The sequence below is a fragment of the Crinia signifera genome, chromosome 11 (genome assembly GCF_055691185.1).
Source record: "Crinia signifera chromosome 11, ASM5569118v1, whole genome shotgun sequence".
In the NCBI taxonomy this organism is placed as follows: Eukaryota; Metazoa; Chordata; class Amphibia; order Anura; family Myobatrachidae; genus Crinia; species Crinia signifera.
In genome coordinates, this window is record NC_139227.1 from 290,540 (window position 1) to 316,615 (window position 26,076).

Genomic DNA, 26,076 nt, shown 5'->3' on the forward strand with positions numbered 1-26,076 from the left:
ACAAGCCACGGCGTGGCTTCCTGTGATCCCGACGTAGAGAAGTCCCCTTGGTCCGTGTCGATTTGGAGGAGAGGTCTCGAGTAAGCGGCTGCTGGGCTTGTGTCCTGCCGGCGATTGATCACCGCGTCTACGGCTGTTTCTTTTTTTAGCGGTAAAACTTCTGCGCCTTCAGTGTTGATATAAAAACCAATTTGTGACAATTCTTAAAGTGCTTTTTATGTGCATACCAAAGATAATATGCAATCTTACGCATAGTAGTGTCTTTCACTCCAGGGTTTTCCTTCTTTCCTTTACTTTTGAACTCCGCCGATGGAGTGAAGGCATTCGATCATATATCAAATTTCCAGAAGGATATTATTAGGAGTTTCAAAATATATATTATATGTGCAATTGTGATTTTTTTTTAAAAATAAAGTGCTTGTGCATGTGTGAGAAGATAAAAATAAGGGTGAACAAACGCCACCTTGTGGCTATTCTTATTAATTACACTTGTGTAATCACCCAGTGAAAAAAAGGACTTTGTAAAAACAAATGCTGAACTCACACAGAAATAACTTTGTCCAGATGTGGTTCCCATCAGGAGCAGTACAGGAGCCCTTGAAACCAAAAAATTCATACCAAGGGAAGAGCTGATAGCGTAATATTGTTTCATAAAACAGAAGTAAAGACAGGAGAGAAAGCAGTCGGGTTCTAAGCACCCGGGATCCCCGAGGACGGGCATATAGATATAAAACTATAACTTGCCCACCCCCCCAGCATTGAACGGGGCGGGTAAGTCTATTCACACTTGTATTTAAACCTGTGCATTTTTTGTATCATTTGTGCATATTACTGGTCTGACGACGGAGCCTCTATGCTCCAAAACGATACGCCTCACTTCAGCACATAAATTAAAAGTTATCCTCTTGGTTTCATCGCTACTAAGTCTCTGAGTTCCGCTTTCTTCTATTGGTATATATATAACTATATATAATGAAAAGTTAAAACAATGCAAAGATAATACAGCGTGGATTAGCGGCACTCGTAACTTCAAATAGACAAACTGACTCAAAGAGCTCAGATCTGAAGATAAAATTTCGGTTTATTAACCGTCGGTTAAGACGGTTAATAAACCGAAACGTTATCTTAACATCTGAGCACTTTGAGTCGGTTTGTCTATTTGAAGTTACGAGTGCCGCCAATCCACGCTGTTTTATCTTTGCTGCAAAGCCTAGGAGGGCACCATACCAGTCGTTCATACGGATTGCATTGAGTGCCGACCATTCGTCTATTGCTATATATATATATATATATATATATGTTTATATATATATAGGGATCTTGGGGGACGGCGGCACTCGCATAAAAAACCACAGGAGACACGTCTTCTCACTAACGTTTCGGAGCACAGCTGCTCCTTTTTTAAAGTGCAAAAGCACTTTGTTAAAGGAGCAGTTGTGCTACGAAACGTTAATGAGAAGAAGTGTCTCCTGTGGTTTTTTATGCGAGTGCCGCCGTCCCCCAAGATCCCTACATCAGTGATAGAACATTCTGTCATTTACACGGAGGGCACCGCTTCATTCTTGCAGCTTTCCACCATCCACCTTCAAGTTTGGAGTGCCGCCCCTACACCATTATATATATATATATATAGCAATCAGGAAGGTCCGGCACAGCCACAGCATGCAAGTTAACAGCGGGAGCCTGCACTACACGTCAGTGTTATATAGGTACACACAAATGCAGACCTCCAGCTTACTTAAAAAAATTTCAGTGATAGTTTATTCGAAATCCAGCAACGTTTCAACAATAATCTGTTGTCAACAGGCTGGATGACAACAGATTATTGTTGAACGTTGCTGGATTTCGAATAAACTATCACTGTGGTTTTTTGAAGTATGCTGGAGTTCTGCATCTCTATGTAACTACTGTATATATATATATATGTACATATACATATATATATATATATATATATATATATACACACATGGTGGTGTATCCTCCACAGAGTAATGCACCGCACGGCACTCCAGTTAGTGAAAAAGAACAAATTTATTGTGCAACAGTTTCGGAGCCTAACGCTACTTCATCAGGCTTACAGCAGATTCAAACTGCCTGGAATCAAACATTGATGTGATAGCTATGTGTATTGTAGCCATTTTCAGCGATAGTGTTAGGACCTGCAGAACAGTGGGGTCCCGTGAAGGGTCTGCAGGCTTAAATGCATTGATCAATTCATGAACCAAATCTCCACAATTTATTATCAGTTAATTTAGTGTGTGCAGAGCCCCTACAATGTCACTTCTGTCCTGACGACGGGGGAGACCCCGAAACGTTGACAACCTACATGACTGATTAATAAACCAGTCCTTTGCTTTCACCTATTTGGAGTCCCCAAGTGCCCTTTTTCTTGGATCTGTACTATTGGGACTGCAAAGTCCCTAACTGCAGGCACCGGGGCAAGCTACTTTGGCTTCACCTAAGCCCGGGAGTGCCAGTTCTCTTGGATTGTATATCTATATATATATATATATATATATATGTATATATATATATATATATATATATATATATGGGTGTACAGCGGGTGGCACTCCAGCAAATAAAGACAGTAATCACGGTCCGTGATTACTGTCTTTATTTGCTGGAGTGCCACCCGCTGTACACCCATATATATTGGAGTGAGCCCCTGTCTCTCTTCCCCTGGGAGGGCACCCGGTTTTGGATTCTGCTGCTATTTGGAGTGCCGGCCATCCTTAGAAAATCTGCCATATATATATATATATATATAGATATATATATCTATATATATAGTAGGTACAGGTCTGGCACTCCAATGTGACAGCTGGAAGCTGCAGCCGGTGCCTTCACAGAAGGATACGTATAGGAGCTGGAGGTGCGGCACTTGCATCTTCAATATTCAGTGAATAACCGCACCGTAACACGGTTTAAAGTGATCAATGTTTCAAATAACGTGTATTTGTCTTCAGGATCCTGAAGACAAATACACGTTATTTGATACGTTGATCACTTTAAACCGTGTTACGGTGTGGTTATTCACTGAATATTGAAGCCGTGAGTGCCGCACCTCCAGCTCCTATATATAGATATATATCTATATATCTATATATATATCTATATATATATATATATATATATATATATATATATCTATAGATATATATCTATAGATATATATATATATATATATATATATAGATATATAGATATATATATAGATATAAATCTATATATAGTCTACGAAAGGAGGCACTCACGGGACTTCACTGTATCAGGAATAAATGGACACAACGGCCAAACAGTCTAGCAACGTTTCGAGCATTATTTGCTCGTCTTTAGGCTATTATATATATAAAAATAATACCAGAGGCGCAAAATGCTAAAATTGATCACCAATTACCAGTCCACTTTTTCTAGGGAAGTAAAAGTCCCATTAGGCAATCAGGTTCAGTGGCACCACAGAGTGCGGTGTATCGTGTAATTAGCATTGCGGTGTGAGGCGTAATGTGTAATTGGCATCACGTGTGCGCATTATGTGTAATTGGCATTACGTCATGTGTAATGGGTATAGTTTGCTAAAATGTGCAATTTGCAGGTACACAATACATTCATGGTACAGACCACGCCCCCTTCTGAAAGGCCACACCCCCCATTTTTCACCGCGCCTCCGGCGCACAAGCATCCACTCTCCGTCTTCCAGAAAGTTGGCGGGGGGGGGGGGGGGGGAGACACCATCAGTTCCTACACCGGGTGACACCAACCCTAGTGACGCCACTGAGAATTACCATCTTTTTATCAACTGAGGACTGAGAAATGTAGTCAATTTTGCTATTGCATCACTGGCCAACAATTCTAGACTTTTGATTATTTAGGCAGTGGCGTAGATATTGTAAGGCAGCCCCCGCTGCTGCTTGGGGGAGTGGGGGATGCGTGGGCGCCGGATGCTGGCACCGGCCACTGCCCTCCACCCCTCTTCTTACTGTGCCCAGCCCCTGCCTCCCCCGCCGCGTCTGTATTCCGCCGGGAGTCGGGACCGCATATCTACTACTCTGCATCCCGGCGCCTTGCTCCTTATGAGTCCAATGTCCATTACAAAATGGCCGCCTCCTTAGAGCAGACCATTTTTTTAAGATGCTAGAGGAGGCAGCGACGGCCTCCTCTAGCATCCTTACAAACGGTCTGCTGTAAGGAGGCGGCCATTTTGTAATGGACATTTGACTCAAGGAGCCAGGCGCCGGGACGCAGATTAGTAGATATGCGGTCCCGACTCCCGGCGGAATACAGACGCGGCGGGGGAGGCAGGGTAAGAACGGGGAGCCTGAGGCAGCGCTAAATTTAGGGAGAGGGGGGCGCCGAAATTATCCTGCGGGGGGGGGGGGGGCGCAAAAATTGGCGCTACGCCCCTGTATTTGGGGAATTATTGTATGTATGTTTTATTATGAATTGGTGATATAAGTGCTTATTAATACTATTAAATCAATTTAATAATCTTTTTAACCATAAGAGATTATAATCCTGTGGTGCTGTCTGTGATACTTACAGGGGTATTAATCTCTGTATCTATCCTTAAACAAACCATAATTACACTACAAAGGCAAGAAAATCCTATTGTCTGAATATTATTTGTTATCCACAAGAGAGCATCATTCTGTAGATCTGAGTCTGTACCATTACTATGGCATTTCACACAGTGGCTGGAATGTATTCAGGGGACGCGGATACCTGTGAAGCCCGCGAGGGGACGCGTCTGCTCGCCACGCTTCGGGCTTGGTGGCTCACTACGCTCGCCACACTATATAGAATCAACTCTATGCCGACGTGGATAGTAGGGGTATGAAAAGGGCGGAGGACGTGTACCGCCGCCCCTCGCGGGCTCGCTGACCTAGTGGGGTGGCGTTAACAATAGGGGGGGCATTTGAAACATGAGGGGGGTTTAGTATTAAAATGGGGGGTTTTGGGGCTTTTTACATTGAAATCAATGTAAAATCGGGTCTCAGGGCCCATTTTACATTGATCCCAATGTAAAAATTGGGTCGATCACGTCGATCGCATCGCATGCGATTTGGTTGGCATGCGATGCGATCGACCCGATTTTTCCGACCCGATGGATACAATCAAAATCGGTGGCGCCGTGCTAGGAAACAAGTACCAAAGGTTTAGCTAATTACATCCTACCTCCCAACTGTCCCTCTTTCCACAGGAATGTCCCGGTTTTTGGGGATGTTCTCGCATCCCGCCCGGGGCCACCAGTGTCCCATGGAGGGGGGGGGGGGCATTGGGAATCCCCCCAGCACTGCTGAGGGACGAAAATGGGGGCTTGGCCTTAGGAAGCATCACTGTGTGAGACCACACCCCTTTCCCATATGCCACGCCCAGTTTTTGGACGCGCAAACGCATTTCACAGAAGCAAGAAGTTGGGAGGTATGTTACATTAATTGAAAAAACAGCAGCTTCCAACAAATCCTACCTTCTTTACTTAATATTGGTAATCTCACAACTCCAGGGATTAGCACACCATTATATGTTCTTTTACATGCCTGTCATTTTTCTTTTTCTAAAAAAAATTGTTAATTTGTTCTTGTATAGGAGGTTTCTGCTAATATCAATTCCACATCCCAATTAATTAATGCTTCACCTGTAAAGAATCCTTTTAAAAGGTGAAGTTTAAATATTTCCCTTACAACCTCAAATCATTTCTTTATAGATAATTTACTTATGCATAATACACCTACAGTATTCCCACCTGAAAGCTGCGATCTATATCCTAAATTACACCATTTCTGTTTTTTGCTTATACCTTTTCTTCATCTAGCTGCCTACTCCTATTACTTTGGCAGGTAAACAGAAAAAGTTAATATTTATTGAAACTCTTTTGAGCTTAGTGCAAAATAAGTCAATTTTCATAAATAAAACTAGAACATTAAGGACATTTGTGATTAAATCTGAATTAGACAAAACCTTTAACTTGATTATTTTGAGTTAAAGTAGATTTATAATAATGATTTATTACAATACACTGTTGTGAAAGCTTCAGCTTCACTAATTAACAAATACATTTAAATATAAATTACGTAACCACTTTCTAACTGATCATCACTTCTCTTTCTGAGACCCTTAAGGCCCATACACACTTGAAGATTTTCATTTCAAAAGACTTTGCCAAAATCTCTGATAGATATATCTTTCTCCAAAGTAGTTCGTACACACTGAACTATTTTCCCCAAAGAGCAAGAGATTTTCAGGAAGCGAAAGACTTTGCTGAAGATCTTTCATATAAACGGCTATTTACATAATGGGTGGGGTTTAGATTCCAAGCATGGGAGCAGTGGACATTTTATTCAGTTAATGCTGTCCATATTTAATTGTTCTAACCTTATAACTATACATGCAATATGTTGGCGCAGGCTAGCAATGTATACATTACCGCCACCACTGCCCACCAATGTTTATATATTTATATACCCACTGCCACCAATGTTTATATATTTATATGCCCATTGCCACCAATATGGGCAATGGGCCAATAAACATTGGTGGGCAGTGTTGGCGGTAACATATATGTTGCTGGCGCATGCTAGCAATGTATACATTACCGCCACCACTGCCCACCAATGTTTATATATTTATATACTTACTGCCAGCAATGTATATTTATTGAAATACTCAGTGACCACTAATGTATTTATTTAAATGTCTATTATATATCTACAGTATATTGCTGGCGCAGGCTGCCAATATTAACCCTTTGAATGGTATGCCTGGAAATTTATCGGGCTCAGCTGCGCTGCCGCAGCGGGCTGTCCCGGAAAATTTCCGGGCATACCACAAATATGAAATAGGTGCGCGCCAGTGGTGTCCAGGTGTGCACCACTGGCGCAGCACCTCTAGAGCCCCCCACTCATTCCCCCAACCCTCCCATCAAATGTGCTCCGGTGATCGCACGCCGGAGCTCTTCTAACCCCGCTCCCCCAGCCGCCTGCCGCCATACTTTTAGTAGCAGTGACTCGGGGATGTTTGGGCGGCTCAGGAGGACTCGGGATCGCTCAGGAACCCGAGTCCTCCCGAACATCCCCCAGCCTACCGCTGACGTCACTGCTGAATGTGACAGGCCGGCGGCTAAGGCAGCGGGGGACAGTGGCGGCAGGGAAGCTCCGACGTACTAATGCCGGAGCAGAGGTGAGGGATGGGGGCTTCCAACTGTGGTGGGTTTTGCTAGCGCAGGACAAACCTGCCCTGGCAAAACAAGCAGGGGGAGGGAGCACACACAGACTGTCTCTGCTGCTGCAGTGCATGGAGACCTGCTTCTGCTGCTGCTGCTAGATCCGGGGGCGGGGAGATGACAGAAGCCGGGCTGAAAGTCTATTATCTTTCAGCCCGGAGGCAGAGGTGAGCGCACACACAAAGCTATGATGGCTCAGATACCAGCCATCATCGCTAGATATGCTGGTCAAACCAGCCGACGTGGGATCTTTTCAGCGATGATGCGGGAGTGCGCATCATCGCTGATCTTCAGTCGGTGGCCCATACACACTGAAAGATTTTCATCTGAAAATCGCTAAGTGTGTATGGGCCTTTACTTTGCTATCAGAAACAAATTCCTTGTGTATTGTGTATTGTGTGCACTGATATACTTGGCAATAAAGTGTTTCTGATTCTGATTCTCTATGTAATATCTTTGCTCTATGTTATAAAAGGAAGTACAGTGTGAGCTTGCTGAAGAGCATAGTGTTATGAGTGATAGGTGTTAGCACTCTAACCATTTACAATTAGTAAATTTAAGTACTGGCATTGTACTATTTTATCACGGAAACCTAAGCATAATGAAAGGTAATATATATTCAAGAATTTTTGTGGGAATAATAAAATAATAATAATAATTAAACATGGTTGGGTAATTAATTGAAATCATGTAATTTTGCTTTAAAAGTGATATGTTAAACAAAGAATGTCAACAAGTTCTATGGATAAAAGCACCATATGACATCTGCAAGGTAAACATATGGAAATTTCACCTATTCTCAACATCAATTTAAATGAAGAGATGAAAATGTTCACATATTAGTCTTACACTAGGGCCCGTATTCTAATTCACTTGCAAAGGCAAATTCCTTTTCAAATGGACAAAACCATGTGCACTGCAGGGGGGGGGGGGGGCAGATGTAACTTGTGCAAAGATAATTAGATTTGGGTGAGTTGTTTTGTTTCTGTGCAGGGTAAATACTGGCTGCTTTATTTTTACACTGTAATATAGATCTCACTGTGAAGTAAAACCTCACCCAATTCTAATTATCTTTGCAAAAGTTACATCTGCCCCACCTGCAGTGCACATGGTTCTGGAATTTGCCTTTGCGAGTGAATTAGAATAAGGGCCTAAGCTGCACTTCTACCTGCATCCACATCTACAAATCTGAAATATGTGGGATAAGAATGCCCAATTTGCATATGCCAGATGTTTTAAGCACAATTCGCATCCATCAAGAATCCCCTCTTATATTATCTAAAAATGTCTTATTATGGAAGAGTTTCAGGTTTTTATTCTACTGGAATTTTCCAATCAATGATTAAAAATTTTAGATATATTTTTCTTATGTGGCATCGGCTCCAGGAATATGTTAGCTACTTTCAAAATGCAGTCTTAAATATAAATAAAGCAATAAAAATTGTTATAGGTCCAAATTGTACAGTTCTTTATAATATATGTGTAAAACCACTTTCAGACAGAAATGTCTGAAAATCCTGGCTTTTTACTGGCATTTTTATTGGTCTGAGCCCCTTCACACAGAAAAGCAAATTACCAGGTTAGAAATTCCTACCTGTTAATTTGTTGAATAACCCAGGTATTTCTTCTGTGTGAAAGGGTCATCCCGTGTCGAAAATCCCGGGTCCTTGACCCTGGTAAATTCCAGGGTCAGGATTTACAAGCTGGATTGACAGTTTCCCACAGGAAAAGGACCTGTGTTGAATGGCAAATTACAGGGTAGAACTGCTTCACCCAGTAATTTGGTTATCTGTGTGAAAGGGGTTTAGCTGTCAAGGCCTGTTTAAATGGTTTTGCTATATTTATTTTACATAAATAAAAAACTAAAACAAAAGAACACCAATGTGTCTTTCAAGATTATAATAAGAATTTAAATAAAGTAGAACCAGCTGAGGATTTTTTTCTTTAATGTGGATCATGAACAAAGTATGGACAAAAAATAGAGTAAAATGGAAAGATGATTATTATGATAAAGTTTAGATGATTTATAATCAAATGATTATCTTCGGTTTAAAATTCTCTTCACCTTCTCACTCCGCCATTTCTTAAAATAAATTCCCCATCCCCAAAAAAGTTACCTTTGTCTAGCAGCCACTCGTCTACAACACGACCCAGGCGGTAGGGGATGCGCTGACGGGCAAGCGCCAATCTCTCACTATCTGGGTTCCCTTTATAGAGTTTTAATAAAAGAACATTAGAGGCATTAGAATCTGCAAGGTGAAAAGTTAGAGGTTAACAGGTCATGGAACAGTTACAGTGGTTAGAAAATGATTAAAATAGGTTTAAAGAGATTAGATCCATCATGCCCCCATTCACTGTACCCACCAGCAAAATTTTAATGGTATGAATTGCAAGAATTGGGAAAACAGCCATAAATGTGAGCCATATAGTGCATCTGCTGTTTATTTTAAATTGACATTTCTGTCATGTCCTGAGGCAGTTTTTCTATATAAATCAGTACAACATACTACATATAATTTGTTTCACAAGACAGGCTTTTTAGGTATCTTTGTGAGATTGTCCACAACTTAGAACATATGTAATATGCTATGCAGTGTGATATACTTGGCCAGAAGCTGTTCAACCTACTGTTCCATTGGTTTATGTCACAAACTAAGTGTTTAATAACAACTAGATTAGTATATTTTTTTTTTCTGTAGGGTCTGAGTATTTCTGGAAGTAAAACAGAGAGAAAACAGTTCAGGGAGAAAGAGTGAAATATATGACCATGACATCAGCAGAGAGGTCAAAGTAATGACAAAGCACAGAATTGCGATGCAGCTATGAAGATGAACAGAGAGCAGAGGAGAAGGCAGAACCTAGATTAGGAGATGAGAGGCAGAAGCTCGGAAATCTTCATAAACTGTGTAAAGTATGTGTCTGTATGAAACAACCATTTATCATGTAGTCAGTACAGGGCCATCTTAATGCATGGGCTTACTAGGCAGTTGCCCTAAGGCCCCACAATACTAGGGGCCTTCGAACAGGGGTTGGCTGATATTGCTGCCTGGCTTCTTTGGTTGTGAATTACACAAAATCGGAGCTGCTGGGAACCATTCTCTGCCAGCCTGTATCCAAACAGTTAATGGCTGTAAGCATGCTACTGTAATTGCTGGATGGCTGAGAGCAAGTGAGGAGACACCACAGGAAGTTAGGATTTGTGTTTTACTTAAGTAGGGGCCCAGTGCATTGCTTTGCCTAGGGTCCACAATGCTGTTAAGATAGCCCTGAGTCAGTAAATGATTTATATTTCATAAAGTATCTAATTGTTACTTCTAGTTGTAAATTGCAAATACTTAAGTCATTGATCCTTTTAAACAAACAGACATACAAACCCATGATTCTCATATCCTGCCCTGAACATCCATGCATGTGCGAGAGAAAGTCTGACTTGTAGGCATTACTACTACTGCTTCCACTACTACACTATTACTACTACTACTACTACTACTACTACTACTACTGCTTCCACTACTACTGCTACTACTACTACTACTACTACTACTACTACTACTACTGCTGCTACTACTGCTGCTGCTGCTACTACTACTACTACTACTACTACTACTGCTACTACTGCTGCGACTACTACTACTACTACTACTGCTGCTACTACTGCTGCTACTACTACTACTACTACTACTACTACTACTACTACTGCTACTACTGCTGCGACTACTACTACTGCTGCTACTACTACTACTGCTACTACTGCTGTGACTACTACTACTACTACTACTGCTACTGCTACTACTACTACTAATACTAACAACTACTACTACTACTGCTGCTGCTGCTACTACTACTACTGCTGCTGCTACTACTACTACTACTGCTACTACTACTATTACTACTGCTACTACTGCTGCTACTACTGCTGCTACTACTACTACTGCTGCTACTACTACTACTGCTACTACTGCTTCCACTACTACACTATAACTACTACTACTACTACTACTACTACTACTGCTTTCACTACTACTACTACTACTACTACTACTACTACTACTACTACTACTACTACTGCTTCTGCTGCTGCTACTACTACTACTACTACTGCCACTACTACTACTACTACTACTACTACTACTGCTACTGCTACTACTGCTGCGACTACTACTACTACTGCTACTACGACTACTACTACTGCTGCTGCTACTACTACTACTGCTGCTGCTGCTACTACTACTACTACTACTACAGTACTATAACTACTATTACTACTGCTACTACTGCTACTACTACTACTACTAATACTACTACTGCTACTGCTACTACTACTACTACTACTGCTGATGCTACTACTGCTGCTGCTACTACTACTACTACTACTACTACTACTACTACTATTGCTACTACTGCTACTATTACTACTACTGCTACTACTACTACTACTACTACTACTACTACTGCTGCTACTACTACTACTACTACTACTACTGCTGCTGCTGCTGCTGCTGCTGCTACTACTACTACTACTACTGCTGCTGCTGCTGCTACTACTACTACTACTACTACTACTGCTGCTCCTGCTACTACTGCTACTACTACTACTACTGCTACTACTGCTACTATTACTAATACTACTGCTACTACTACTACTACTGCTGCTGCGACTACTACTACTAATACTACTACTACTACTACTACTACTGCTACTACTGCTACTATTACTACTACTGCTACTACTGCTGCTACTACTACTGCTACTACTACTGCTGCGACTACTACTACTAATACTGCTACTACTACTACTACTGCTAATGCTACTACTACTACTACTGCTACTACTACTACTACTAATACTACTACTGCTACTACTACTACTACTACTGCTGCTACTACTACTGCTACTACTACTACTACTACTGCTACTACTGCTACTATTACTACTACTGCTACTACTACTAGTACTACTACTGCTACTACTACTACTACTACTGCTACTACTGCTACTACTACTACTACTGCTGCGACTACTACTACTACTACTACTACTACTACTACTACTATTGCTACTTCTACTACTACTACTGCTTCTTCTACTACTACTACTACTACTACTACTGCTACAACTACTGGTACTACTACTACTGCTACTACTACTACTACTACTACTGCTGCTACTACTACTACTGCTACTACTACTACTACTACTACTACTACTACTACTACTACTACTACTAATAATAATAATAATAATAATAATAATAATACCTTATTTATACATCTCAGAACACATTAAAAAATAGAAGTTTATGGGAACCCATAATCTAGAACAGGTTTCACCCTGATGAATAAATTATACCCAGATAGTAACATGAGTAGTCAACTAAATTAATAGAATTAATTATAAATAATCATATTTATTGCACTTTTCCCAAATCTTGCATTCCAATTATATTTTTCTAGTTCCAGTAGACTAAAATGTGGTTGTAATAAGGGCAGAAGGGATTAAAAGTTAAGTACTAGTTAGTTTGTTTAGAAATCATTTAAAAGGGGTATTTTAGACAGTTTAGTATCAAATTACCACTTGACTTTTTAGCACTAGGTTTATCAGTAATTTTTCTTTAATTAACGTTTTCTCATTATTTATTCAGTCAAATTTCAAACACATACCTTTAGAAAAAAAAAAACAATAATCCTCTTTTATCCAATAACCAGCAGCTAACCAGCTTGTTGGAATGCAGAAAATCATTTGGTGTTTACTAGCAACAATCCGGTGCAAGTGAAAACATGATCTGTGCTCAGTGCAATTAAAACATGTTCTGTCAGTAATTAAAGACTGGTTCTAAACTGAAATTTAAAACAACATAGGTGCATATTTTAACCTACTTGGATGTGTTTCAAACTGTCATGACAATAGTGACTATACTACACTATGTAATTGGATGTAAGTATAACAAAACATATTTTTCCTAATCTTTCAGTTTCTGATGTCTCTGATTTTTATATTTTAGCATGCACCGGGGAAAAGTGTGTAGGCACAAGTGAAAGTAACTGAAGCCCAGCCCACATTAGCAAATAGACGTAAAGCAAGAATGTGAGAAATGGGATTGGAAGCAGAGAATGAAGATTGTTATTTCATCTCATGCATTATACTATATTCAGTAGTGCACGCAGGGGGGTTTCTGATTACTCAGAACCCCCCCCCCCTTCCCCCCCCTGATCAGTGCTGTCTGGAAAAGACTCCTTTTTCTGACCAGAGAATGGAGGAGCTGGCCTGGTGTACATTGAGCACTTCTGTCAGTGACAACGTCACTGCTCAATACAGTAACACTGGGTAACAATAGATGCCATCCTCTCCACTTGTGTTCTGCTTTGAGCACAAACTGAGAAAGCTGAGCTGATGGAGGGACGGAATGCAGCAGCCCACAGGCAGGGGTGGGCAGCATGGGGGAGAGACCTGACTCAGAAAGATTCCAGAGGACCCACACAGAGATGAATGGCCGTGGGAATACAGATTCTGGCATCGTGATGGAGGGTATCCCAACATGTTTCAGGTAAATATATATATACTTGCCCTACCACTGTGCCACTGTGCCTAAACCTTTACCTCACTTTCCTGTGTGCATGCTCATGCAGCCTACATACTTACTTTTTGGCATCCCGGCACTCAGGATTTTGGTACTGGCATCATAATTAATTTTGGGATTCTGACGCCTGTCTCCAGGTGGTAGTTGGGGTGCTGGTCGGGGTGTTGGCGTTGGTATATTTAACACCAGCATCCTGACCACCGGGATGTGCACACAAGTAAACCCCCCTATAGAAATGCTGCATTTGCCCTGATATTCGCCATTGATAAAGTAAGAACGTTGTTTGTTTATCTAGCGTAGCAAAAATATATAAAGTCTGTATCAGAATGTACTGTACTAGATGTGCTTTATGGTGCACAGTATGTTCCTGTCCCTAGGAGCGTGTTCACGTGGTAACCTGCAAAATAATTCACCTTATGTATTAACAACAATATACTGTCCGTTCTAATCTCTGTCATGACTTTAGCTGTAATATCAGGTGCAAACTGTCACATTAAATAGCAGTAATAACAGATACTGTACAATAATAAACTAGGATTAATTGTGAGGAATAATCAGCTGCTCCTACTTTAGTGACAACAGTTAATAGCAATTTTCATTGAACTATGTATAACACAGCTCCACGTACTTTCAGGAGAGGTGCCTCTCAGACTTGTGTATATGTTAGGGTTGTCCTCACCTGCAGGATATCTTTCGTTGACTGGCCAGCTGTCCACCTGCAAGGTAGCATTACCCCCACTACGGGTAAATCGCACCACATGATATTTCCCATCGCTGACCAGGGCCCCTGGCTCTTCGATGGTTATATCATCAGTCCCCACGTTAAAAATCACCCCCACTGTGCCCTGGTCCTAGAGGAAGACAAAAAAAAACAGAACACATAATTAATATACAGTAGTACTTTAATTATTGCATTACACAACATACACCAATCTAGCAAAGCACAGAACATTATTCTCAACATATTCACATTTGGATTTATTATGCTGTTCCTGCAGAGTAAAATGAATATTCTTGTATAGATATCATTGCAGCAATTCAGCTGTGATAAAATTGTAATGACAGTTTTAATAATACATATGGTAGTTGTATACATATAAAGATATTACTATACAGTACTGAAATTTAGAACTTTCAACCTCATTTGAATTAACAACTGATCGAAGTGAGGCACTACACATATCATACAAAGGTGGAGTAAAGAAACAGTACAATGTCAGTTTCATAATTATACATACAGAATAATTAGTACTTGTTTCCTAGAACAGCGCCCACTAAGCTATTTGTTTAGTCGGGTATTCTGCGTAGTGAAATCGCATCGCATAGCATGGGCCATTTTAGTGCCATGAGATGCGATTTTTCATGTAATATTAGGTATACAATAATGAGATTGTATGTCATAAAATTAGGTTTTGCGCCCCCCCCCCCTATCCATGGCACCCCAAAGCATGGCGAGCGACGGCGGTACGCGTCCTATGAATTTTTCATACCCCCACTATCTACGTCGGCGTGGAGATGATTTTATATATGGTGGAAAACGCATCGAGCCACCGGGCCCGAAGCGTGGCGAGTGCAGCGTATAAAGTACGTACATAGAGTACATATAAAGTTATATGCGTCCCCTGCGCTCGCCGCGCTTCGGGCTCAGTGGCTCGCTGCACTCGCCACACTATGTAAAGTCAACTCTACGCCGACATGGATAGTGGGGGCATGAAAACGTTGGAGGACGTGTACCGCCTGCGCTCGCCACGCTACAGGGTGGCGTGGATAATGTGGGGGGGTGTATAAACCATCATTGTATGTCATACAATCATCTCATTGTATAGCTAATGTAATGGCATCGCACACCCTATAAAATCTCATGCAATCGCGTGCGATTGCATGCGATCAAATGCGATTTTGTGGGAGATGCGATGCGATCCCCTGGGGCACAAAGAACAGTGAATAAATTACATTTATAAAATCGCATTGCATCACATGCCACTAAAATGGCCCATGCGATGCGATGCGATGCGATTTCCCTACGTTTGCGTACGTAGAAAATCTGGGCGCCATTCTAGGAAACAAGTACCAAATAATCAAATACCTCCACTTATTATCCTAGCCCTTGTACAATCCACCATATTAAATGCCCACCACTTCAGTGCATGTCCTCGTGTTCTGTTGCTCCTCTTCCTGTGAATAAAGTCTCCCACCTGTACCTTGGTAAAACTCTTGATACAGTATATTTGAAAGTTTATATCATGTCCGCCCTTTTCCTTCTCTGCTCTAGAGTATACATATTAAGATATTTTAGTCTTTCCTGGTACGTTTTGTGATGTAGGCCATGCACCATTTTAGTTGCCCTTCTTTGTACAGTCTCTAATGTATTGATATCCTTGTGGAGATATGGCCTCCAGAACTGAACACAGTACTCTAGATGAGGGTGTACCAATTACCTATACAGTGGTATTATTACTTATTTATTTCTACTGCTGATCCCTATGCAACCAAGCATCTGACCTGCCTTCTTAATTGCTTTGTTACATTGCCTACCTGCCTTTAAGTCCCCTGAAATAGTGACACCTAGATCCCTCTCGTCCTAAGTAGTTTCCATTATAGTGCCATTTTAACTATATTTAGTCTTTGGATTTTTGAGACCCAAGTGCATGATTTGCATTTTTTGGCATTAAACTGTAGTTGCCATGATCTTGACCATTCCTCTAATCTACCTAGATGATCAATTATTTGTTTTACCCCTCCTGGTGTGTCTACCTGTTGTATACCTTTGTGTTATCTGCAAAAAGGCACATTTTAGCCTCAGATCCATTTGCAATATCACCAACAAAGATATTAAAAGCACTAGTCCAAGTACCAGATCCCTGGGGTACTCCACTTGTAACCTTTCCCTCCTTTGACTGTACTCTGTTTACTACAACTCTGATTTCTGTACTGCAACCAAAATCTTATCCATTCAACCTTCCTAGAATCCAATACCAAGCTGTGACTGTTCATAGAGTGGGATACGTGGACAAATGTCTGTTGGCCCAACAGGTCATGGATGCAAACAGAAGGGTCTGATAGGGCGCTCCCACTTGAGATATGGCGGACTCCAATGTCAGTAGATCTTTGATACCTCAAAACGAGAAGAAACAAATCGCAACATTCATAGTGTAGATACTTGAATGAAATATATAATACAAAATTCTACGGTCAATCTATATTCTCCCCTCATTTGCGGTATGGAGAATATAGATTGACCGTAGAATTTTGTATTATATATTTCATTCAACTATCTACACTATGAATGTTGCGATTTGTTTCTTCTCGTTTTGAGGTATCAAAGATCTACTGACATTGGAGTCCACCATATCTCAAGTGGGAGCGCCCTATCAGACCCTTCTGTTTGCATCTACTATTTCTGGATAGTTTGGTGACTATCCTTTATGATAAGGCTGCACCCTTTGTTTAGAGCACAGGTTTTTATACTGTTTTTTTCCAACAGGTCATAGTACCACTGGAAAATAATGATGGAGTTCCTTATTCTGATCCAGATCAGCATTATTATTATTATCCAATGTGAGATGGGACACCAGGTGTGGTAATTAGATCATCATTCAAGATAGGCCATATGTGTATGGTAAAAAAGTGTAATACTGTAACTATAAGATAGCTCCTGTTTCAGTAATATGCACCATACTTACCTACTTTCTGGCTATCATAAAGCTTTCCAAACTGCCCACTTCACGTGAGCAGTGGGAGACACCAAGCATTCGAAGGGGCTCCTGGAGACATGACAACTTTTATAGGTGTCCGAGAGAAACAGAAAAGATTCAGAAGTAGACAAGTGTGGTATGCACCATTAACAGTTGTGCAATTAAAACTGATAGTTTTAATTGTACCCCTGGATATTTTGGTATGTAATACCTAGGTCGGTACCCAAAAGGCTGTCAAAATGTTACATGGTAAAAATGTCAAAATACTAAATGTTGGCACTTCAAAAGGTGAACATGATCACAATGTGGACACATTAAATGTTAGTGATTTGGGTTAGGGTTTGGCTGAAAATTTGTGTCATCATTATGTATCTGTTGACTTTTTCAATGCCAACATTTTGAACCTGAAGACATTTTTTAATTTCAACATTTTTTTTTACATTATGGTTGTTGACATTCTGAACATGTTGGCATTTTGTCTGAATAATGAATATCAACAAAACAATCTGAACCCAGATCTGTCTGTAACATTCACAGTTTCATAAGGGAAGTATTAAGAAAATGTAATAGCGTCTGAGACTGCCAGGCCAATATAGGACATTTTTTTTAAAAAATGACAATTACTTACAGGCAGGGGAGGCTCCAGAGATGGGGCTGCAGCACAGTTCAAAATTCAAATAAGAGGGCAAAACCAACTGCCACCAACCCCACCCAACCCCACACAAATCTAATTCTCTCTGCACATGTTATATCTGCCCCACCCACAGTGTACATGGTTTTGTCCATCTAAGAGTGCTGGTGAGGTAAAGAGGTAGGGTGAGTACGTGAGAAAGCAGGGCCATACTTATAAGAGATAACAGACTAAAAGGAGATGGGTGGACGAACAAAAAACAATAGGATAAGTAGCAATGGATGGGAACGGATGGAGGGTTAGGGTAGGCAGGATAGGAGGAGCGAAAGAGGTTAGAAGGAGGAGGGATAGGCTAGTTGTTAGAAGTGGGTTTTGAGGGAGCGCTTGAAGGAATGTGATCGACAGTCACAAGGTTGACACAAGTTTTTTAGCTTTAGACCATCGTGGTTCATACTTTACCATCCAAGTGGGCATAGAGGTAGATTGCAGTAGTGCCCAAAGCATGTCGAGCATTAAATTCCATTTGAGGGGACACTGTGCACTTATACGGTGTCCATGTTGTCATCTTTCAACAATGACACCAAACAACATGAAAAACTCTTGTTGACCTAGTAACTGTTGATCACTTTCCCTTCGACCTCACGCTTACATCTATCTTTCATTACTGTTTATGTAGACCGTGTTGACTATCTTTAGGCATCTTATTATAAGCGTTTGACCAAGAATGGTCGACCAAGGTATTGTCAATCTAGACATTGTCAAGGGAACTCTTTCCCCCCTTGTGCTATCCTACTGTTATTTAACTACTGTATCTTCTACTTTAGAATCCATTCGTACTTGTCCTATACTGTTCTTGTTTTGCATATTTGTTTATATACTCTATGATTGTGCACTGTGGATCCATTGTGAAATCATATAAATAAAGGATAATTATAAAGAATAATTCCAACCGGGAACACTAATGATTAAGGTTTTTTTTTAACATAACATATTTTTCTGTTTGGTAAATAGAATTTCTAACACAATTCACATTGTCACAATACGATCTAAACAGCAATATGAGCTCTAGGTACTGTATCATTGAATTAGCATCTTTGTTTCTGAGGGCTGAACCCTGACACTAGCAGCTCCTCCCACATAGGAATAGTAAAAAAATGAGCACTACTAGCCAATGCCCCACCATCAATAACAACCAAATCCCTATTTATACAGAGTTGTTCTGCAGTTTTTTCTGACACTCCATATAGATCACAAGGCGTCTGACAAAATAACAATATAATGTATGTTGTGGACTTGAAAATTGAGACAGTAAGCTCCAATGATTAAAATATTCTCTCTACCGTATTGCATAATTTAGTGTTGCAATATAAATAATACATGTAGAACTCATTTAGATTTAAATATGCTAATTGGTTTTTAAAATACACAATTATATAAATAGTATTTTGGTGTGCAGTATATTATATCAAATCGCATCCATTTATGTACATTACTTAATTGACATCTCAATTTGGACTTCTTCAGAAAAGAAAATTTGCATTGGGCATTTAATTTGTATTTTATAATTAATTAAATTTCATATGGAAAATGTGTCAATTGCATGTGTTAATATCGTATTAATACAGTCTCTTGTGAATATGGCATTGTGTATGAATTGGGTTCAAATTAGGTAATACGCCATTGGCATTTACTACTATTAAGGAATGTCATATCTCTAAACTCTCTCTATGCCATCACGGTGTGAGTTCTTGTCACCGCTATACAACTAGCCCTATCTTTGAGCTGGACTAATATAGACACCACTAAGAATTTAGTACTGCAGCCACAAAGAACTATGGGCCTTATTTTGGTTCATTCTTTCTGACAAAATCCTTCTTAAATGGACAAAACCATGTGCACTGCAGGTGGGGCAGGTGTTACTTGTGCAGAGAGAATTAGATTTGGGTGGGGTTTTACTTCAAAGTGAGATCTATATTGCAGTGTAAAAATAAAGCAGTCAGTATTTTCCCTGCACAGAAACAAAATAACTCACCCAAATCTAATTCTCTCAGCACATGTTACATCTGCCCCCCTGCAGTGCACATGGTTTTGCCCATCTAAGAAGGATTTTGTCAGAAAGAATGAACCAAAATAAGGCCCTATATTATGATGGTAGGCATGTCTTCTTTTTAAGAAACTCAGGAAATACAGGGAGGTATTCAATGTTCTCCCTTAAATGTGTTTTTATCGAAATTATTAAATTTTTCGATATTTTTCTGTCATCAATAATTTTAATCTATTCAAAGTGGGTTTTATAGGCTGTCTATACGGTATCGCGATTTTTTAAATCTTTCGTTGGTTTCGCTTATTTTTCTCTGCTATTACTGAGCTGTGGGCACTGCGGAGCCGGAGGATTCTTCATTACCTCCCATCGGGTTGCGGCCTTCATGCCGAGTCAAGCCACGGCCTCAATTTTTCCAGCTGCCTGGCGGCTGAGCTGCCGATCGCAGCCAGAAAAAAAAGGATTCTGACACCGCCGGAGGAGTAAAGCCTCAACTGGAGGTGAGAGGAGCTCCTCCTACCCTGGGCTGTCCTCCATCTCCCTGCACGGCGGGCGGTGGGGCTCCAGGACTGTGTCCCATTCAGCATGCTTCCCCACTGCTGCAGTGGCCATCTTGGTTGGGGCAAGGTCTTCAGAGTTAGCCCATCACAGGCTACAGGGGTGCAGTGGAGCCCCCATCACTCCTCAAACCCCACTGCTGGAGCACCACTCACCTTTAAAGCATAATTGCTGGACCCTAAGAGCCAAAGCCGCATTCTTACACTTGCTGGTAACCGAAGGTCGGCGGAGGGGGAACCCCGCCCGGCAACCAAGCCCAATAACAACACACCCACTCCCTCTGAGGTGTACTAGGGGTGTGGATCTGCCGTGGTGACCCTTGGATGTGACCTCTCCGCATACTTTTTCCTACTCCTGTTACCTGTGCCCCTGGCCACTGTGATTACAAAGAGACAGGCTCGGAACCCTCTTGTACCCTGATTATAAGCCTAGGAGTGCTGAGAGAGAACCATCTTACACAACGGACAGGAAATCCTGCTACCCTCTCCCGCACTATATCAGCGGTCACTCGTGTTCCCCCGGGGTTCAGTCCCCCTGCTCCACAATTACTCTCCTGACCCCCTATATACTGGAGACATAAAGAATCTTAAACTCCCCACCGTGTAGCCTCCCTGTCCCTGGCAGGAAAATAGATATAGTTGCCCCCCAATAGGAGCACTGCTTGTTAGGCTCCTCTTCCAAACATAAGGCTATACTTTTGGGGGCATCCAGATTCACATCAACTACACCGGCCTCCCCACCTCACTCCTCCGTTGACCCTCTACGGGCTACGACCTCTTTCCACCTTCAAGTCAACACTCGCCTCATTAAGTGACACTCAACCTGAAGTGTTGACCTCCCCTACGTTTCAATGCCCTCGCAGACTCACCCATTCACCTGCCCGACAAACCAACCTTCACATTCCCTGGGTGCAACGAATTAGCCTCTTTCCACCACTGAAAACGCTAGCCTCCATCTCACTTTATCATATGCAAGCCATTCCTTGCCCTCCACAAGGGTCTCCCGCAGAAGAACAGTTTAAAATCCATACATCGACTCAGGTCCCCTTCACATGCATTAATCGTCTGCCAAAACACCTAAAAAATGAGGCTCGGATATCTCTCAACACTTCACCAGAGCCAATAAAACTAACAATCCTCCCCTCCTACAGAAACCATGGATAACAGACTTCCATCATCCTTTGTCCCCTCCACTAAAGAAAACATCCTGGCTCTTCGATCCCTTATTACTGACTTCTAAGACTCACCTGAAACAAAACTGGATAAAGCAGTTGTGTCTATTAAATCAGATATATCATCTCTAGCAGCGAGAACCACCAAGTTTGAGTCCCGTCAAGATGGTCTCCAGAAGACTTTGAATGATACGGGCAGGGATATGGGCCACATTCTCTCCGAACTAAATGACCTCCGTACCAAAAATAAGGATCTCGAGAACAGGGATCATAGAAACAATATTCGCATAAGAAATGTTCCCGAATCTGTCACACAAGAAGCCGTAGAACCTTATCTCCACAGCTGTTATTACCATTGATTATTAATTGTAACATCTATACACTGTATCATTTGCACTGGCACCAGACGTGGTCACCGATGGCAATACTGATTACCTGTTTAAACTGTGCCCACCGCAGGCAATATTGATTCAGATGTTAAGAATATCAGTCATATAGAAATTGCTTAATCTATGGCCTCTGCCAACAATACTGATTAACCATATGAATACATATCAGTAAAGACCCATACCAGCGCTGAGACTAATTGTCATTGAGGATAATATACCCTAACTATACAGAAGAAACTGAGGGTGAAATGTAATAGGATGAGAGATTCAGAAAGTGAGAGATTTGGTAAGAAATCTCCAGTTTTTTTTTAAAGTGGCAATCATTGACACAGCAAAATCACACTGGTTTTGCTGTGTCAATGATTGCTGAGGGGCAAACTCAGATTGAAGTTTCCAACGGATTACGATATGTAATCACAAAACTAAAGAGTGCCCCAACAAAAGAGAGAGTTGTTCCTTCTTTTCTTCCAAAGATCTAATGTTGTTGGTGAAATATTAATTGCTGATGCCTCCGTTTTAGTAATATTTATCTTATAGTCAGAATACAAACCACAGATATCCAGTGTCTGGAATAGAATAGGAAGGGAAATATGTGCGAATGTCAGGGTGAGCAAGATGTCATCCACAAACACGGAGACTTTATATGCCTCTGTGTCCAGTAATACACCTCCTATATCTTTATTGAGGCGTATACATGCTGCCAGCGGTTCGATGACCATTGCAAAGATCAGAGGTGACAGTGGGCATTCATACAGTCTAGTACCATTTGTTATAGATAATGAAGTAGATGTCATCCCATTTACAGATATTTTAGCTGATGGGGAAGAATATAAAGCCTGGACACCGCATAGAAAGTCTCCTTCTAAGCCGAATGTGCGCAAAGTTTGAAGCATAAAAGGCCAGCTAATCCGGTCAAATGTTTTTTGGCCGCCAGCAGCCTGTCTCGCCCTCTGACTGAGATGCGCGTGCGTCTCATGCGCACACGCGTCTCAGTGTCCGTGTGCCGGGGGGACGGAAACCTGTCCGTCTCCGCTTCAGGGAGATGGACAGGTTTGGGGGGGGGTGCGGGGAGGCGGTGGGGACCCCGGGTGACCGCCGACAAGCTGGCGGTGGCCCGGGGGAAGCCGTCGGAAGGGGACATCTCGTGCGCGCGCATCCCCTTTTGCAAAAACAGATGGCGGGTGGTGGGGGATGGCGGATGGCGTACTCCATCTGTAGTTAAAAATAGTACTTTCTAAATTCCTCTGTAATGGAGGAAGGATCATGCCCGTACGTGTTTTAATAGACCTAACATTGTTTTGTGATTGTTTAGTGCGTAATCTAGATGCCAGTATTCTGTCTGCTTTATCGCCTATTTCATAAAAAGTCTGGTTGAGTCGTTTGAGGGATGTTTCTGCCTTTGCGGTAAGCAAAAGCCCTAATTCCCCTCTAGCTGCTGCTGATTTACGATAATCTTCGGCTGAACCAGTCTTCTTATGGAGTATTTCTAGACGTGCCACCAATGACATAGTAGTTATCCAAATAAGGTATTATTGAACACTGTATCATTGATCACTCCAGCCTAGGAGATAATTATTGTGCTACTTAAGCACTGTATTTCGTAGCAGAACCGAATACACTTATGTATGTCTTCGGGAGTTATCTAATTTTCAACTTTAAGAGTGCGCTGAACAAATCATACTACTTAGGGAGAGTAATACTTATCACGCGGTCCATCCGCTGTGCACACATTAATTGCACCAGTTTGTCCTTTATTTGTGTTGGTTTTAATATTTCGCAGTTTTAAGGTATCAATAAAAGTTATATTTTATTTGACTGTTACTATTCTCCTTGGTGCAGCACACCTGACAATATCTTTCCTATCCCATTAAAATACTCCATTTCAGCAATGTATGAATATTCATATCGAGGAATAAGGGCTAAAAAGCAATCCCCAAATGCAATATTGTTCTGCTATATGTTTAATAATAGTAATGTAATCACTTTATTCCCAGGATTAGGACTTGCTTATATGCAAGAGGTCATTATGGATCCATATAGAGGGGTATTCAATGCTCTGGCTTCGAGCTATGATGAAGAGGAGTGCTGAAAGCTCGCCGTCAGAGTATTCAACTGCCTCCCCTTCATTCTCCATTTACACCTTTCTGCAAGAGGGAAACAGCAAGTGTGGCCATAAAATGGTTGGGCTCGCCACAAAATGCAGCGGACTTACTGCATTTGAGGCGATCCTCACCGTTTAAGGGGATCCCTGCCGTCCTCTGACGGTGAGGATTCTGGCACAACATTGAATACGACGAGGGGGTTGGATGTCGAGGATGTCTTTTCCTCGATGAAAATAAGCCATCCTCGCCGCGGCATTGAATGCACCTCATATTGGTAAATGGAAATCAGCTAAGCACATTTTTTTTCTATGGGGGCTGCTTTTGCAATCCAAAATGGGGAACTGCAGTAGATACTATAGATATTTGTTGTATCACCCAAAAAATAAATAAATATATTCATTACCTTATTCACAATTTCTTAGAGCTGTTAGGATTTGTTCTAACCGTGACACCTCCATTGTGCATATTGACAGGATGATTAAAGATTTTTTGATCAGAAAACTGATGTTACAGGGATGCGTCAGGCTGACTCTGTACAAAATCCCTTCATGCAGTTGAGAAAGGGATGTATTTGTTGTATCAATTGCGTGGTATGTCGTTCGCTTACCACGGGCACTGATTCCCCACATCCACATATAGGGCAAAGAATCATCCCCATACGACATCGAGTGATGTGTACAACTAAATTCATCATCTATCTGATTACATGTCCCTGTGGGCTTGGATATGTGGGTAAATCTGACCACACCTTAAGAGAGCGCATTGCCGATCACAAGTCCTCCTTGAGGGCAGCATTTGCCAGCGGACACAGTGACCAACCCATTTCCCAACATTTGGTCAAAAATGGGCACAGTATTGCAACACGCAAGTATACCATTATTGATCATGAACCTGCCAATCTGCGCAGAGGTGATCGATCCTTGCGCCTTCTGCAGAAGGAGGTACGATGGATACATCACCTGGGAACACTTGCCCCATGAGGTCTTAACGAGGCGGCTGGATTACATTGCTTTTTGTAATACGTCCCACTGCAGTCATTCAGTGTAATTAACTTAGCTGTAGTGACTCTTATTTTGTGTGCTGTCCTACCATTTACTTTTGTCCAGTATTGCTTCTCTTGTGGGCAGTTCCACATTTTTGTATTATGTATTTTGTATTATGTGCTTTAAATGTGCATGTACATGTATTATTGGTGCTACTATGCAGCATTTTATTGCTTCAGACTATTATGATATAGTACCCATGTCCCTGACATCCAGGATGTTCTTCCTTTATTTTCATTAATTATTCTTTATACTTACTGGTCTTTATTTGCTCATTTACTGTATGCATTCCGTCTGTCATATTGTTTATTTTATTATTTGTTTCAGCAGGTTGTCATAGCAACCATAGCAACCGTGACAGAGACGCATGGCTGCCGGCAAAAGCGTGATGATGCGACCGGAAGCTGGCAATGGAGTGAACAAGTAATGTTTGCGGCTAGTTGTCACAGCAACCGGCGCTGACGGAGCGCGTCATCGCAAGGCAAGTGAACCAGGACTGGAAGCAGGCACATGGGGGTGAGTTTCTTTGTTTGTCTATATATTTGTATGTTAGCACATTGTACACTTATCCTGATGACGATGCAATAAAGCATCAAAAACGTTTGATCCTAGCTGCTGTTTCTTGCATTATTGGCGTCTATGGGTG

At 41.4% G+C, this 26,076-nt stretch overlaps 1 protein-coding gene and 1 long non-coding RNA gene across 33 annotated transcripts in view; one reads left to right on the forward strand and one right to left on the reverse strand.

Moving 5' to 3' along the window:
• NRXN2 (neurexin 2) overlaps positions 1 to 26,076 on the reverse strand; it is an 847,024-nt gene that overhangs the window by 204,365 nt on the left and 616,583 nt on the right. For 11 of the 32 annotated variants that reach the window (XM_083165082.1, XM_083165076.1, XM_083165066.1 and 8 more), the window contains 2 exons: positions 14,480 to 14,651; positions 9,340 to 9,429 (listed from right to left, as the gene is read on the reverse strand). In XM_083165082.1, coding sequence (XP_083021208.1) covers positions 9,340 to 9,429; positions 14,480 to 14,651 — 262 coding nt within the window. Of the gene's footprint in view, positions 1 to 9,339; positions 9,430 to 14,428; positions 14,652 to 26,076 lie in introns of all 32 variants that reach the window. The other 21 variants (XM_083165053.1, XM_083165057.1, XM_083165062.1 and 18 more) reach the window with 3 other exon arrangements.
• LOC146045931 (uncharacterized) lies at positions 13,443 to 25,940 on the forward strand. Its single transcript, XR_014465687.1, has 3 exons — positions 13,443 to 13,767; positions 17,285 to 17,375; positions 25,758 to 25,940. It is a non-coding gene; the product is annotated as an uncharacterized LOC146045931 (long non-coding RNA).